The sequence below is a fragment of the Papio anubis genome, chromosome 14 (assembly GCF_008728515.1).
Source record: "Papio anubis isolate 15944 chromosome 14, Panubis1.0, whole genome shotgun sequence".
NCBI classification, from domain to species: domain Eukaryota; kingdom Metazoa; phylum Chordata; class Mammalia; order Primates; family Cercopithecidae; genus Papio; species Papio anubis.
Genome location: NC_044989.1, coordinates 3,687,636 through 3,704,192, shown reverse-complemented (window position 1 = coordinate 3,704,192; position 16,557 = coordinate 3,687,636). Strand labels below are relative to the sequence as shown.

The following is a 16,557-nucleotide window of genomic DNA, read 5'->3' as shown; positions in this document are numbered from 1 at the left end:
TGAGCTGATAGTCAGTATATAGTCTCAATTTGGGGTGCACTTCCCAAGGACGTTATGGTAGATGTGCTTATAAAATGAGGCTTAAAGGTGAGCCAATATTCTGAAAGACAAGCTCTGAGTCCCGAAAGGCTGACACAGTGGCAATGACACCGTGGCAATGGAGATGGTGTATGGCACACAGCACACAAAACACGTAGGACAAAACGTGTCGGAAGCAAATGAAAGACCTTCTACTTGTGCCCAAAACCTGAATGTATGTGATTACAAGCTACAGAAGCTATGTTTAGCACATATAAGACTCAGTGGGTATGGTAGGCAGAATAATGGCCCCCAAAGATGATGACATCCTGGCCGGGCGCGGTGGCTCAAGCCTGTAATCCCAGCACTTTGGGAGGCCGAGACGGGCGGATCACGAGGTCAGGAGATCGAGACCATCCTGGCTAACACGGTGAAACCCCGTCTCTACTAAAAAATACAAAAAAATTAGCCGGGCAAGGTGGCGGGCGCCTGTAGTCCCAGCTGCTCGGGAGGCTGAGGCAGGAGAATGGCGTAAACCCGGGAGGCGGAGCTTGCAGTGAGCTGAGATCCGGCCACCGCACTCCAGCCTGAGCGACAGAGCGAGACTCCGTCTCAAAAAAAAAAAAAAAAAGATGACGACATCCTAAGCCCAGAACCTGTGACTATGTTAGGGTGCATGGCAAAGGGGAATCAGGGTGCAGTGAAATTAAGGTTGCTAATAAAGAGGGAGAGTATACTGGATCATCCAGAGTGCCCAACATAATCACAAGAGTGGATGAGGAAGACAGAAGAGAAGAGCCAGAGGGCAACACGACGGCAGAGGAATGCTCAGGGGGAGGCAGGGTTGCTGCCTTTGAAGGCAGAGGAAGGGCCTGCAAGCCAAAGGATGCGGAGGGCCTCCAGGGGCTGGAAAAGGCAAAGAAACAGATTCTCCCCAGAGCCTCCAGAAAGGCACGCAGCCCAGCCAGCAGCTTGGTCTTAGCCCAATGAGACCCGTGTTGAATTTCTTACCTACAGAACTGTAAATCATAACCTTGGGCTGTTTTAAGCCACTAAATCCATGGTAATTTGCCACAGTAGCCGTTGGAAATTAATAAAAGCACTCCTGCCATCTCCAGCGTCCTCTGGAGAAGTGCAGTGTAGGGAGGTATACAGTAGGCACTGGGGGCGAGAAACTGCATGGCTCACTCTCAGCTTGAGCCCTGTGCTCAGTGCTGGGGCCACACCATCAGAGGCATTTAATAAATGTGAAGAAAATGACTACAAATCAGGTCATCTGCCTAATATTGGAGGGACTCGGGTGTTCGACTTGGTTTGGAGAAGAGAAGACTCAGCAGAACATAAAAGCTCTCTTCAAATACAAGATAGGTCTGCCCTAATGGAAACTTTGATAGGAAGGCTGGCAGAGCAGCCAGCTTCACTGTGTATGGCCTCGAGCAGCTTTAGTTCTATGTTATCAAGAATCTCAGAGTACCCAACACTCTCCTGCAAACACAAAAGTTGCTTTGAGGAAGAATGAAGCAGCTGGACCACCCCATCTGAAGAGAAAGTGCAAAGGAGATGGGTAGATTGGTTACAGGACCTTGATGGTTCCTTCTTAGTCTGAATTTCGATCAGGTGATAAGCTATTTATTCTTCCTTTATTCACACTGACAAAAACATATTGGAGTCTACCTTTGAATGGAATGAAAACTTGTGCTATAGGTGATTTTTCCTATGAAATTTGCTGGGAAATTCAACACAAAAGGTGAAAACAGACAAGAATACTTTCTTAAGCCATTTAATGTTGGCAGATGTTTCGATTTTGATACTGTTTGGCATACAGTAATCATCCAATGTCAAAGAGAGGCACAATCAAAATCAGGTGTGCAGAGGGGACTGGAAATTACACTAGGACCCAGATGAAGATATGCAAGTAGAAAGAATCCCTTGCCATGCCAGGAGATACTGGTTCCTGCACACGACACAGCAGAACCAACATAGGGAACTTGGGGAAAGTCCGGAAGAGGAAAGTGAAGAATGCAGGGCTACCTTCCATTTGCACATGGTTTTCATTTTCAGCCTTTAGATCCCTTTTCTCACTCAACATCACAACAGTGCCTATTGTAGATGAGGAAATAACATTCAGAGAGGTGGAGTGCTTTGCCTTAGACATCACCAATGTCAAGCAGGAAGGGCTGGTGTTTGATCCCAGGACTCTGACTTCTACATGTTCCACCAGACACACACGGCTGAATTCAATTAGGAAAGTTTGTCTGGGTGCTGGGTTCCTCTGATTAACATTTTGCTTCTCCTCTTTCCATTTTCAAGCATTTTTAAATGATTTTTTAAACACAATCATGTGCAGCATGTTTCCATCAACAACAGGCCACATGTACAATGGTGGTTCCTTAAAATTATAATACCATATCTGATTGTACCTTTTCTATGATTAAATATGTTTAGACACACAAATACTCACCATTGTGTTACAGTTGCTTATGGTATTCAGTATGGTCACTTACTGTACAGGTTTGCAATCTAGGCAGTGGGCTACACCACATAGCCTAGGTGTGCAGTAGGCTATGCCATCGAGGTTTGTGCAAGTCACTCTCTGACGTTTGCACAAGGACAGAATCATCTAAAAATGCATTTCTCAGAACACATCCCATCATTGAGCAAAGGACAACTATAAGTACATGTTAAAATCCTCTTGGCAATTTTAATGCATCCAATGACACCTTCTTCAAGATCATTTGGAAGAGGGCTGTCTACAAATAGGAGAAAACTACCCCATATTTTTATGGCTACCAGGAAGGCAAAGGAAATCTTCCTTCTCTGTGTCCAAAGCACACGATCTTTGATCACTACTGAGGAAAGTTGCCAAGTAAACCCTACTTGGAATTGCTCAGAAACAATTTTACAAAACTCAAAAGATCATTTTATCAGGCTAAAATTATCTACCCCAAGAGACTGAAGAAAGGCTGCGTTTAAATCAAATGCCACACAGGAGTGAGTGAGTTCTGCCAACAAAGAAAGAAACAGAAATTTGAGATTCTCAGAAAACAGTTACATTTAGTAGTAAGCAAAGTATCTGAGGCAAAGAAAAAGGTAGTGAACATTCTTCTAGAATTGTTTGAATCTTGTTCTGTCTAAAGGCAAACAGTCTGGATTCGGAGCTCAAACAACCACCCCCAGTGAGTCAAGGTCAGTCCCACCACACAGCCCAAATGGACCACCAAGCCTCTGGCCCCATGGTTCCCCTTTAACCTGCCCAGTCACATAGGGTGGGGTCGGGGCTACAGGGTGCAGCTTTCTGCTCATGCCCAACAGGCTCAAGAAGAAAAGAGGAAGGGCTGAACCTGTGTGGAGTTCACAAATTTCCCAAGAGTTGGAACCAAGAAGGAGCATCTAATTCCTTGGCCTCATCTTACCAGTGATGACATGGGGCCTCTGCCATGGGGGCCTGAGTGGAAACAGCCCCTCGACAGCAGGTCCAGGGCTACTGCCAGGTCTTGTGGATGCAGGCCCAGGCCTTGCTCTCCTCTGCACCACACTGCAGTCCTAGGCATCATTTTACACCTGAGCAAAAGATCACAGAACATCACTAATGGATGAACAACAACAACAAAAAACCTCCAATAAAAGCACTCATTATTTCCAGGATCACAAGAAATACCAAGTGGCTAAGTTCTCACCTACCAAATATTTGGGAAACTGCAGAGATGCATTTAGGTAAGCTGATTGGTATGTAAGCATTCTCAGCTCAAACATCAGGGCCTGAACCACAAAGCAAACATTAACCAACTGGTTTTCTGTCAGCTCTCCTTTTCCCTGGGTAAAATAAGATGCATATTCAGTGAAATAATTTTCTGCATGGCCAACATCCTTATCTGCAGCCCAGGGCTGCCCTCACAGCCTATATGGCACTAACATTCAGATGCTCTGACGGCTTCTTCACAGAGGGCGGCCACTTCCATTCCACAACCGAAGCTAAGACTTAGAGCAGCAAGCTTCAGAAGCTGACACTGACTTAATTTCACACTATGTGTCAATAACTGATAACAGCCATCAAAAGCAGAGGTTTTATCCACCGGCCACCTAACAGGAAGAGGAAAAGGAGGGACAAAAGGATTCGGTAAGGAGTGAGATTGAGACCGAAGGCCCTGAAACCCAGAGATTTTCGACTCTGCTTAGAGTGGTTTTAACAAAAATCATAAAAACAGCAGGGAAAATGAACAGAAGCCTGGTTCAGGGGAGTAAATCTCTGTAGCTTTACCCAAAGATATAAAAAGAGAATTAAAAAATAAACCATTATGATTAATTTTGCTTGGAGCAGGCTTTTATCCAAGTCAAAAGAGGCTGTCAAAATAGACAGAAAAAGATTATAGGAACTGCACAGCACGGCCAGGATGTGCTTTTGAACTGGGAACATGTGATCAAAAAGGCAAGTCGGGCATGCAACTGTGCTCCACTCTCCACGAGGGCCCGCCCTGCCTGCTCAACTCTGTCACCAACTGCCAGCAGCGTTTTGAACAACAATCAATAACAGTTCATCACAGAGCCAAGCTAATTTATGATCATAAAAAAGTTAAAAATTCATTTTTAACCATTCCTTGGTTGCCAGATTGACTAAAATCAATGCAAAAAAAAAAAAAAGACATCTAATGAAGCCTTATGGAATGAGAATCCAGCCTGAAAATGCTATGCATCCAGATTCTCAGGCTCACAGCACACAAAGAAACTGAGAAGTAAGAAGCGGTTGCATTGCACATACACTGCAAAAGAAGAGGATTTCTAAAGCCAGCATCACAGGCCCTGTGCAGCGTGACCATGTGTTCCTGTGCTGGGGCCACTGGAACTGTGAACACTTCAAAGCAAAGTAAAGCAGACTGAAAAGTGACAGGGAAAATAATTGGTATTTTTTGGTTTCTTTTGTCCCCTCTTTTTGAATACCCGTCTGTTTCCTAATTCTCAAAAACAAACAAAAATAACTTCAATAAAACAGCCAAAAATGATTCCCAGTGAGCTAAAGAAAAACTTACTACTGCCTTGAATTAAAACTTCAGGGACTTAACATTGCCTTATTCTCCCAGAAAAATGAAACTTGCAAACTCACAAAATATCACAAGGCGCTGCAATGTTTCAGAAACAAGGTGTTGCAAGTGGCAAGAACTCCAGGACTTTGAAGCAGCTGATTCTACAGAATTTGGTAGGATTGATGGCCACTAACAGCCACAAGCATTCAGCAGGAAAGGTAACATTTTTTAAGTGAAGTGTGAAATGGGCTCATTCCCTCCTCCCAAATAAATCTGCCTGCTGGGCCACAATTTCTGGTGGCCTCAGACTGGCTGACTGACTACAACAGCCCTGTGCAGTGCAGCATAGTGAGAAACGGCTCAGAGACCTTGAAGGCTGTAATTGAACTATGATGCTGCTGGGTAGAGCCCAAAGGGTCACTGGGCACTTGGAAACAAACTAGTGAGCTTATAAAATAACTCACAGTCATGCCCAGCGCTGACATAATGAGGAACCCACAGGCAAGCCCACAGAGAGAGGGCAGCCCCGGTGAGTGGCACCCGCCCCACACCCAGTGCACCACTTTCCTGGCCATGGAGTATAGGTGGGAAGAGGAGGCAATCTGCTTCAATTTCTGCTGTTTCTATTGTCACCTTTGTCACCAAGCACAAGACAGGTAATCACTCTGTTGAGAATAACCATCTGGCAAGGTTGTTACCGTGAAAATAAAAATCAAAAGGAAATGTCTACAAAGGCAGTTTATAATCTACACATATTTTAAAATTATTACAGCAGATGGTTCCATGTATGTTTTATAAACTTAAGGCTCAATAAAAGTCTGCAGACTTTCATGTGAATTTTGAAAGTACTCAGAACTTTGACTTGAAAGGGCAGAGGAAGGGCTGAAAGGGGAAAAGAGGCAACATTTTGCCCACTGATATTTTTTTCTGGGGCAAACTGTCACTTGAAGAGCATCCTTCAGTTAAAAATCAAATAACAAAAAGAAAAGAGACCCACATTCTGAAACTGGATGGACACTCCGTCAGACGTACTGGTTATGCCCAGTGGGTTCTTTCTGGTCACTAGGTGGCGATCTGGGGCCCAAATGCGCTTCTGCTCCAATGTGGTGAAAATAGCACCTTTGTATTTTAGTAACTGGGGGAACCCCTCTATAAACTACTTTTCTTGAAAGCAGAGAAAGCTTCTCGATAATCTTGTTGGCATTTATCACACTGAATGATGTCTTTTCTCTTAAGTTACCAGCAAAAGGAGAAAATCAGAAGGTAAACATTCCCCAGGATTCAATGGAAAGTATATTTCCCCAACATTCAATACAAATTATTGAAAGATGTTGACTGAAGGAATATCAACAGTTATAATGAAATTCTGAAACTGAAACTCCAAATAGCATAATATATGATGGGTCCCAAGTAAGCCGGTGTTGCTTCACCTTTTTCTCCCAGTCCACAGAAGAGAACAGCATGGAGATCACCGCCCAGAGAGCTCTCACTCCAGCTTGGGACCTCAGAACCATGTGACCCTCTTGTGTTCCTTTCTCGCCAGTCCCAGGCTGCTGCTTCTAACACACCAGTGGACCCCCACCCCCACCCCTGCCCCTGCTGCCTCCCCTTCCACGTGGCTTTGCCTCTTGGTGCCCAACAAGGCCCAGATGTCCTCTACTCCATATGTAGCCTTCAGGCAACTCTGAGATGCTCTCTTCCTTTTTCAGGCTCCCCTCAGGGTTAATTTAATCTGATTTTAACCAAGTCTAAATTCTAAGAGAAGTCAGCCACTGTGATGGGTGATGGGCGATGGGCTGGGGTGTGACTTGTCTGCCTCCCTGAGAGCTAGCAGAGCTTCTCTCAACCTCTCCTTTGGCCAAGACTCCTTCTATATCTGTCTTCAAGAGGAACAACGTTCAGGTCCTCACACACAGGTCCACTTAATTGGAGGGAGAAAGAAAGGGAGGGAGGCAGGGAGGCAGGAAAAGGAGTGAGGCAGGGGAGGGAGGGGAGGGAAGCAGGGAGGGAGGGTGAAGGGACAGAGGGAGGGAGGGAGGAAGGCCACAGAGATGCAATGCACATGGCATTAGGTAATCCTTACTATTAGGTAATCTCATAGGACATATTATCTCATATGATCTTAATTACCATACTTTTTTAATGTGGGCTGCAGGTGCTTTATTTGGGGGACTAAATCACATCCAAGGAGCACAAAGGTTATTGATAAAGATCTTACACACATCGCAAAGCCGTGGAATGAGCCGCTGGGCTTTCCATTCCCACAGAGAGAGGACCTTCAAACCTCAGAAGGCACAGCCTGTGAGCCGGTGCCAGCCGGCGCGCGTCAAGGTCAGCACCGTGGGAAATGACCTGTGACCTTGTGGGGCAGCGTGCCTCCTTCTCCATGCCTCAGTTTCCTCGTTTATAAAATATCTGATGCACGTAATTAAAAAACATATAGCTAATATCTACAAAAGATTTTTACAATTTGCAAAGCACTTTCCCAAGCATTATATCAATCAATACTGTGATACACCATTTTTCTTCTCTCTATGGCTAATATGTTACGCCAGAAAGTCATATACATGAAAACTCTTTGTAAACTGCTTTTAAAACTACAATTGGAAAAAGAATTATGGTAACAAATAAACAGCCATGAAAAACTTTAAAAATTTGTAATTTCGTGATATTATTATGGGGTTTTTATGGGATGCAAGGAGGAGGTGGTGGACGGAAAGGAAGATCTTTTCCCTACTGAGTGTTCTCTGCATATTTTAAACAGTATTTCAAGAAACAAATTTAGCCTACATTATGCCAGCTGTTTATAAGAGGATCTTGCACGTATTTTCATCCATGGCTGCGTTATTACAGAATATATAAATTTCTATTTCTTTGACATACCTTTTTTCTTTGTGGTGTGTCTTAAGGGAAACTTTTTGTTAAAAGACACTCGTGAATTGTTTTTCTGAAACAGAAACCATCGGTGTTAGCAGATGATACTCTTTTCTCTGAACAATAAGCAAGAGTCCTCAGGACACGAAGCCTCAGCTACTGCTGGATCCTGAGGCGAAGGATTTATAGCAAAGGTTAGTCCACTGAAGACGTGAATGCACTCAACGATGATTTGCCAAGACATAAGAGCCGGTGCTAGAAGGCCACCCACCTCTCCTGGCTACAGCAGTGATCAGCTTCATTCTGCCCTGGAAGTCCAGACCAAGATATATGAAGCCCCCAGGATCCCCACTGTCTAGATAAGCTCTGCTAGTCAACCTTCAGCCTCCAGCCCAGGTTGCTGAACTCCAATCAGGGCAGAGCCATGACCACACTGGAGACCAGGAGCTACAGACCCGTTTCATACTAATCCCCACGGGTCACTGCAAGCTTTCCACTGCCATCCTGTCTCCATAAACATTTTCCATATCAAAAATGACCCAGCTTTAACTTGGAAAGAAAACAACTGTAATGACAAGCTCCTGCCTTACCAATAAGAAAAAGCCGATAATCTACAAAATTATAACTCTCTTGAACCCATCAGAGAGTTCAGGTCACAAGGCAACCAATTAGCCTGAAATCTAAAGAAAGATAAATTCCTCCTAGAAGACACAGGATTCGAGCCTGGCTTCCCTAGGGCAGGTCCTAAAAGAAAGACAAGACTGCCAAAGAAAGGCATAAGAAGATATCCGCTAAGAGTTGTGGTGCATGTAGGTGACTGCAGAAGCTGCGGGTACAGGAGAGCTTGCACTCATTCCCAGGGTATTTTCTGCAGACTTCACCGATTGCTCACAAAAGAGATGAGGGGCTAGGGCAGAAGGTAAGGGAGTGTCCCCCATGATGCAAGGCTGGAAAGGAGATCACTGCTGCAGGAAACCTCAGGGCCCTCCCTAAACCCTCCCACTAGGGGACAAAGCTTTAGCTTCTGAGAGGAAGACGGCAAAACCAGTCACTGCCAGGGAACTGATGAAGACCCACTGTGGCTGGAGAAGGGAACAGAATAAAACCCTCCACTTCTGGGAAAGGGGCAAGAAACCATTCTGGGTCCAGATTTTGACAGACCCTCTACTGCCAGGGAAGAGGCAGGACCACTGAGAAATCCCCACTTCCAAGACCCAGGTACAGAAATCCTGCCTAAACATGAGGCTGAAACAGAAAAAAAAGAGAGAAACCCCAGCAGGCACCAGGCATCCAGTGACAAGTATCAGCACTCTACAGCTAGGGAAGGGGCAAGAGCATAGAGCAGGACTGCTCGGGGGTGGGGGGCAAGAGAAACCTAGAGCTGAAGGTGGGACAGGAGCAGTGAGAAAACCTGTTGAAGGAAACTAGCCCCAACCCTAAGCAGAAGGTAATGAATTTGAAGCCAGTGGTGCATTGAAGGTAGTCAGAACAGCAAACCTCAACTAAACTCCTCTCTAGGCTGATTCAAGCCCCCGCAAAAAGGCCTAGCAGAAAAGGAGATAGGCACATTTCATGGCATATAGACTGTTTACCTCAGTCTCTGCAGCCTGTGTATCAAATCCAGCCCACCATCTGTTTTCATACATACAGATTTATTGGGACACAGTCAAGGCTTTTCATTCAAGATCTGTCTATGTCTGCAATAAAACAGAATTGAGTAGTTGCAATAGAGTTGGTATAGCCTGTGAAGTCTAAAATACTGCCTCTCTGGCACTTTGCAGAGAAGTTTGCCAATCCCTGCTATATATGATGTCAAGCTTTTAACCAAAAGGTTTAAAACACATGAAAAAGAGAAAAAGTAATTCACCACCAAGTCATACAACAATCAATGGGACCAGATACAGATATGATCCACATCCTGGAACTATCAAATAGGGAATTCTAAATAACTCTAATAAATACATTTGCAACTTTAGAGCAGGAGTGAGCAAGCTACAGTCCATGGACCGAATCCAGGCTTCCGTCTGATTCTGTAAACATTTTAGTGGAACATGCTACACCCATGTGTTTACTTATTGTCTATGGCTGTATCCTCACTACAGCAGCACAGCTGATGAGTTACAACAAAGACTACATGCCGCACAGCCTAAAATACTTACCATCTCCCTTCCTGGAAAGGTTTGCCAAATCCTGCTCTAGTGGAAAAGGTGGACATCATGCATTAACTGCAGACACATAATATAAAGAGAAACAAAGATGAAAATTACAGCTGAGTTCTCACTTGAAACAATGGAAATCAGAAGTCAATGCAAATGACATTGATAAAGATATGAAAGAAAAAAACTATCAACACAGAATTCTATACCCATGAAAATATCCTTTATAAATGAAGAAGTCTAACATCAGAGTCCCAAAATACATGGAGCAAAAACTGACTGAACTGAGAAAAGAAATAGATAATTCAACATTAACAGTTGGAGAATTCAATACTTTACTTTCAACAACTAGGTAAGATCAACAAATAAATGAAAAACATGAACAACATAAACCAACAAGACATAAGATACTCTGCTCCACCCAACAACGGCAGAGTGTGTATTCTTCTCAAGTGCATATAGAACATTACTCAGGATAAACCAAACATTAGGCTATAAGACAAGTCTCAATAAATGTAAAAGGCTTGAAATCACATATTCTCTGAACACAATGGAATGACATTAGAAATCAATAATAGAAGGAAATTGGAAAACTTACAAATACGTGAAAATCTAAAAACATGCTCTTAAATGAAAAAAATCAGAGAGGAAACCACAGAAAAATTAGAAAATACTTTGAGATGAATGAAAACTAAAACACAACAAAATTTACAGGATACAACTAGAGCAGTGCTTAGAAGGAAGCTCTATTCGTCTGTTCTCATGCTGCTGATAAAGACATATCCGAGACTGGGCAATCTACAAAAGAAAGAGGTTTAATAGACTTACAGTTCCATGTGCCTGGGGAAGCCTCACAATCATGGTGGAAGGCAAGGAGGAGCAAGCCACACCTTACACGGATGGCAGCAGGCAAGAGAGTGTGTGCAGGGAAACTCCCACTTATAAAACCATCAGATCTCACGAGACTTACTATCACAAGACCAGCATGGGAAAGACCCACCCACCCCCATGATTCAATTACCTCCCACCAGGTCCCTCCTACAACACATGAGAATTCAAGATGAGATGTGGGTGGGGACACAGCCAAACCATATCAGAAATATATAGCTTTAAATGCCATATTAAAAAGGAAGAAAGAGCTCAAATCAGTTCCTGAACCTTCCACCTTAAGAAGCTATACAAAAATAAAAGAGCAAACAAAACTCAAGGCAAGCAGAAGGAAACAATAATAAAGATTAGAGTGGAAAAAGTGAAATAGAAAATTTAAAAACTAGAGAAAATTCAGTGAAAACAAAAGCTAGTTTTTTGGGAAAAAATCAGCAAAATTGACAGACTTTTACCCAGACTGATCAAGAAATTAAGAGAATACTAAAATTGATAAAATTAGGAATGTACAGGGAATAACACTACTGACTTCACAGAAACAAAGTGGATGATAAGAGACTATTATAAACAATTGTTTGCCAATGAGTTAAATAACCTACATAAAATTTATAAATTCTTAGAAAGACACAAACTACTGAAAGTAACTCAAGAAGAAATATAAAATATAAATAAAACTATAACAAGAGACTGAATTAGTAATCAAAAAACTTCCCATGAAAAGAGAAAAAGCTAAGCACAAGTGGCTTCACTTGTGAATTCTACTAAACATTTAAAAAAGAATTAACACATAATGGAATACTATTTAGCCATTAAAAGAATAAAGTACTGATACATGCTATAACATGGAATAACCTTGAAAACATTATGCTGAGTAAGAGAAGACAGACATAAAGGGACACATTATTTGATTCAATTTATATGGAATACTGATAATAGGCAAATCCACAGATACTGAAGGTCGATTAGTAGACTAGGGGTACGGAATAAGGAGTAACTGATAATGGGTACACAGTTTCCCTTTAGGGTGATAAAAATATTCTGAAATTAGATAGTGGTAATGACCATCCAACTCTGTGAACATAATATAAAGCATTTAATTATACTTCTATAAAGGGTCATTTTGATGGCATGTGAATTATAGAGTTATATATATATGTGTGTGTATATATGTGTGTGTGTGTGTCTGTGCACGCGTGTGTGTGTGTGTGTATATATATATAAAAAGGAGATTTGATTTCTAAATACCTTTCTTCAATTAAAGGAACCAGGGCTCCTTGGATAAACAGCTGATTCATGAACAAGTGGGGTTTACCCCAGGAATGCAAGTCTGCCTCAACATTTGAAAAATCAATGTAATAATCTAGTATCTCAAGCAACACACTGGAAAATAAAGCCACATGTTATCTTAATAGATGCAGGAAAGCCATTTTATAAAATTCAACATCCATTCATGGTAAAACTCTCAGCAAACCAGGATACAGAGTAACTTTCTCAAGCTAATAAATGGCATCTACAAAAAATGTATATTAATCTATACATACAAAGTCTGAATGTTTTCCCCTTATGATCAGGAGGAAGTCAAACATGTCTGACCTCACCACTCCTATTCAGCATCTCATAGGAGATCCTAGCCAGTTCAGTAAGGCACTGACATAGGAGGAAAAAAAAGACATAATATGGTCTTGATTTACAGACAACTACCAGGTCTCTGAACCCAAGCTAAGCCAACATATCCCCTGTGACCTGCACGTACACATCCAGATGGCCTGAAGTAACTGAAGAATCACAAAAGAAGTGAAAATGGCCAGTTCCTGCCTTCACTGATGACATTACCTTGTCAAATTTCTTCTCCTGGCTCAGAAGCTCCTTCACTGAGCACCTTGCAACCCTTGCCCCAGCCCACCAGAGAACAACCCCCTTTGACTGTAATTTTCCACTACCTACCCAAATCCTATAAAACAGCCCCATCCCTATCTTCCTTCACTGACTCTCTTTTCGGATTCAGCCCGCCTGCACCCAGGTAAAATAAACAGCCTTGTTGCTCACACAAAGCCTGTTTGGTGGTCTCTTCACATGGACACGCATGACAACAACACAATTGTCTAAGTAGAAAATCCCAAAGAATTTGCAAAAAGCGACCAGAAGGGGTGGGGTCAAGATGGTCAACTAGAAACGGCAGCATTCGGAGGCTCCCATTGAAGAAAACCATAATAAGCATGTGAATCCTTCATCAGCAGCCAAGGTATCCAGGTTCTCTCATCAGAACCGACTAAGAGCTGGAGGGAAAAAGGAAGAAGAGAAGGAAGAACAATGTAGTGCAGCAGCCCACCTGAGACTCACACAGGGCGGGGGAGTCCCCTCCCCGCAGCAAAGGGAGGCAGTAAGTGAGCTTGCTACCCAGCCGGGGAAACCGTGCTTTTTCCGTGGAACTGTGCAACCCTGGGATCGGAAGATTCCACTCACCAACCCACGCCACTGGGACCTAGCATCCCAAACCCAGAGTGTGCAAATGCACACACTCTTAGCCTCTCAGCTGGAATCGGCTTAAGCCTACTGAACTCCCAGGAGGAGGGGCAACCAGCTCCAGCTGCAGCTGCCTGCTGTCTAAGCCATTTGAGCTCCTTCAGGGAGGGGCAGCAGCCAGCACTGGGACTCGCCACTGCCTAACATGCTAAGCTCCCTGGATGGGAGAAGGGCATCCATCTCTATAGCCCCAGGCTGTGCTTTTCCCAGATGGAGCCAGGGGAGCTGGATGCTTGGTCCCAAGACTCGTCCCCCACTGCCCAACACACTGGCTGTGGCAGTCTGTGGCCAGGGTGCCTCTTTAGACCTGATCCTTACCCATCCTTCCTCATTGGGCAGGGCTTCCCTGTAGGAACTCCAATAACTCCAGCCAGAGGCTCAGGGACAGAACCCGGATCCCCTAGTGGGAGGGGTAGCCACAGTCTCTGCAGACCAGGAGACTTAGCATTTCCTCCCGGTAGTTCTGAGAAAGAATCAACATAAAAATGCTGAAAACCCAAAAGGCCAGAGTGCCTCTTTCCTCCAAATGATCACAACGTCTCTCCATCAAGGGCACAGAACTACACGGATGATCAGATGGACGAACTGACAGAAGTAGGCTTTAGAAGATGGGTAATAAAAAACTACACTGAGCTAAAGGAGCATGTTCTAACCCAATGCAAAGAAGCTAAGAACTTTGATAAAAGGTTAGAGGAATTGCTAACTAGAATAACCAGTTTAGAGAGGAATATAAACAACAGGATGGCGCTGAAAAACACAGCACAAGAACTTTGTGAAGCATAAACAAGTATCAATAGACAAATTGACCAAGTGGAAGAAAGGGTATCAGGGTTTGAAGACCACCTTGCTAAAATCAGGAATGCAGATAAGACTAGAGAAAAAAGAATGAAAAGGGACGAACAAAGCCTCCAAGAAATATGGGACATCATCAAAACACTGAACCTACAATTGACTGGAGTACCAGAAGGAGGTGGGGAAAATGGAAACAAGTTGGAAAACACACTTCAGGATGTTACCCGGGAGAATTTCCTGAAGAAAGCACTAAATATGGAAAGGAAAAAACATGATCACCCACTACAAAAACACACAAGTACACAGACCAGTGACACTATGAAGCACCACATAAACAACTCTACAAAATAACCAGCTAGCATCATGATGAGAGGATCAAATTCACACATAACAATAATAACCTTAAATATAAATGGCCTAATGCCCTAATTAAAAGACACAGACTGGCAAATTGGATAAAGAGTCAAGACTCATCAGTATGTTGTATTCAGAACACCTATCTCATGTGCAAAGACACACATAGGCTCAAAATAAAGGGATGGAGGAAAATTCACCAAGCAAATGGAAAGCAAAAAAAAAAAAAAAAAAAGTAGGGGTTGCAATCCTAGTCTCTGATAAAACAGACTTTAACCAACAAAGGTCACAAAAGCCAGAGGCATTACGTAACGGTAAAAAATAATAATAATAATTCAACAAGGAGAGTTAACTATTCTGAATATACATGCACCCAATAGAGGAGCACCCAGACTCAGGAAACAAGTTCTTAGAGGCCTACAAAGAGACTTAGACTCCCACAAAATAACAATGGGAGACTTTAACACCCTATTGTCAGTATTAGACAGATCAACAAGACAGAAAATTAACAAGGATATTCAGGACTTGAACTCAACTCTGGATCAAGTGGACCTAGCAGACATCTACAGAACACTCTACCCCAAATCAGCAGAATATACATTCTTTGGCCAGGCATGGTGGCTCACGCCTGTAATCCCAGCACTTTGGGTGGCTGAGGCGGGTGGATCATGAGGTCAGGAGATTGAGACCATCTTGGCCAACATGGTGAAACCCCATCTCTATTAAAATACAAAAAATTAGCCAGGTGTGGTGGCACATGCCTGTAATTCCAACTACCTGGGAGGCTGAGGGAGGACAATCGCTTGAACCCGGGAGGCGGAGGTTGCAGTGAGCTGAGATTGTGCCACTGCACTCCAGCCTGGGTGACAGAGCAAGACTCCATCTCAAAAAAAAAGAAAATATATACATATATATATATATACACATTCTTCTCAGTGCTACATAACACTTATTCTAGAATCAACCACATAATTGGAAGTAAAACACGCCTCAGCAAATGCAAAAGAACTGAAATCATAACAAACAGTCTCTTAGGTTACAGTGCAATCAAATTAGAACTCAGAATTAAGAAACTCACTCAACACCACACAAATACATGAGAAATTGATGTATTTCTCATGTATTGAGAATGCTGCTCCTGAATGACTCCTGGGCAAATAATGAAACTGAGGCAGAAATCAAGAAGTTCTTTGAAACCAATGAGAACAAAGAAACAATGCACCAGAATCTCTGGGACACAGCTACAGCAGTGTTAAGAGGGAAATTTATAGCACTAAATGCTCCCTTCAGAAAGCTTGAAATAACTCAAATCAATACCCTAACATCATAGTTAAAAGAGCTAGAGAGGCAAGAACAAACCAGTCCAAAAGCTAGCAGAAGACAAGAAATAACTAAGACCAGAGAAGAATTGAAGGAGATATAGACAAAAAAAAAAAAACCTCTCCAAACAATCAATGAATCCAGGAGCTGGTTTTTTGAAAAACTTAACAAAATAGATAGAACACTATCTACACTAATAAAGAAGACAAGAGAGAAGAATGAAATAGACACAATTTATAAATGATAGAGGGGATATCACCACTGACCCCAAAGAAATACAAACTACCATTAGAGAATACTATAAACATCTCTATGCAAATAAACTAGAAAATCTAGAAGAAACTGATAAATTCCTAGACACATACATGATCCGAAGACTAAACAAGGAAGAAGCTGAATCCCTGAATAGACCAATAACAAGTTCTGAAATTGAGATAGTAATTAATAGCCTACCAACCAAAAAAAAAAAAAAAAAAAAAAGCCCAGGACCATATGGATTTACAGCTGAATTCAACCAGAAATATAAAGAGGAGCTGGTACCATTCCTTCTGAAACTATTCCAAACAATTGAAAATGAGGGAGTCCACCACTCATTTTATGAAGTCAGCCTCATTTTG

At 42.7% G+C, this 16,557-nt stretch overlaps 1 protein-coding gene across 1 annotated transcript in view; it reads right to left on the bottom strand.

Annotated features, from left to right (window-relative positions):
• Positions 1–659: 659 nt before the first annotated feature.
• Positions 660–16,557, bottom strand: part of DCDC2C (doublecortin domain containing 2C) — a 121,433-nt gene continuing 105,535 nt past the window's right edge. Inside the window, exon 11 of the mRNA XM_021924487.2 lies at positions 660–3,579. Within this exon, the coding sequence (XP_021780179.2) occupies positions 3,574–3,579 (6 nt within the window). The 3' untranslated portion in view covers positions 660–3,573. The remainder of the gene's footprint in view (positions 3,580–16,557) is intronic.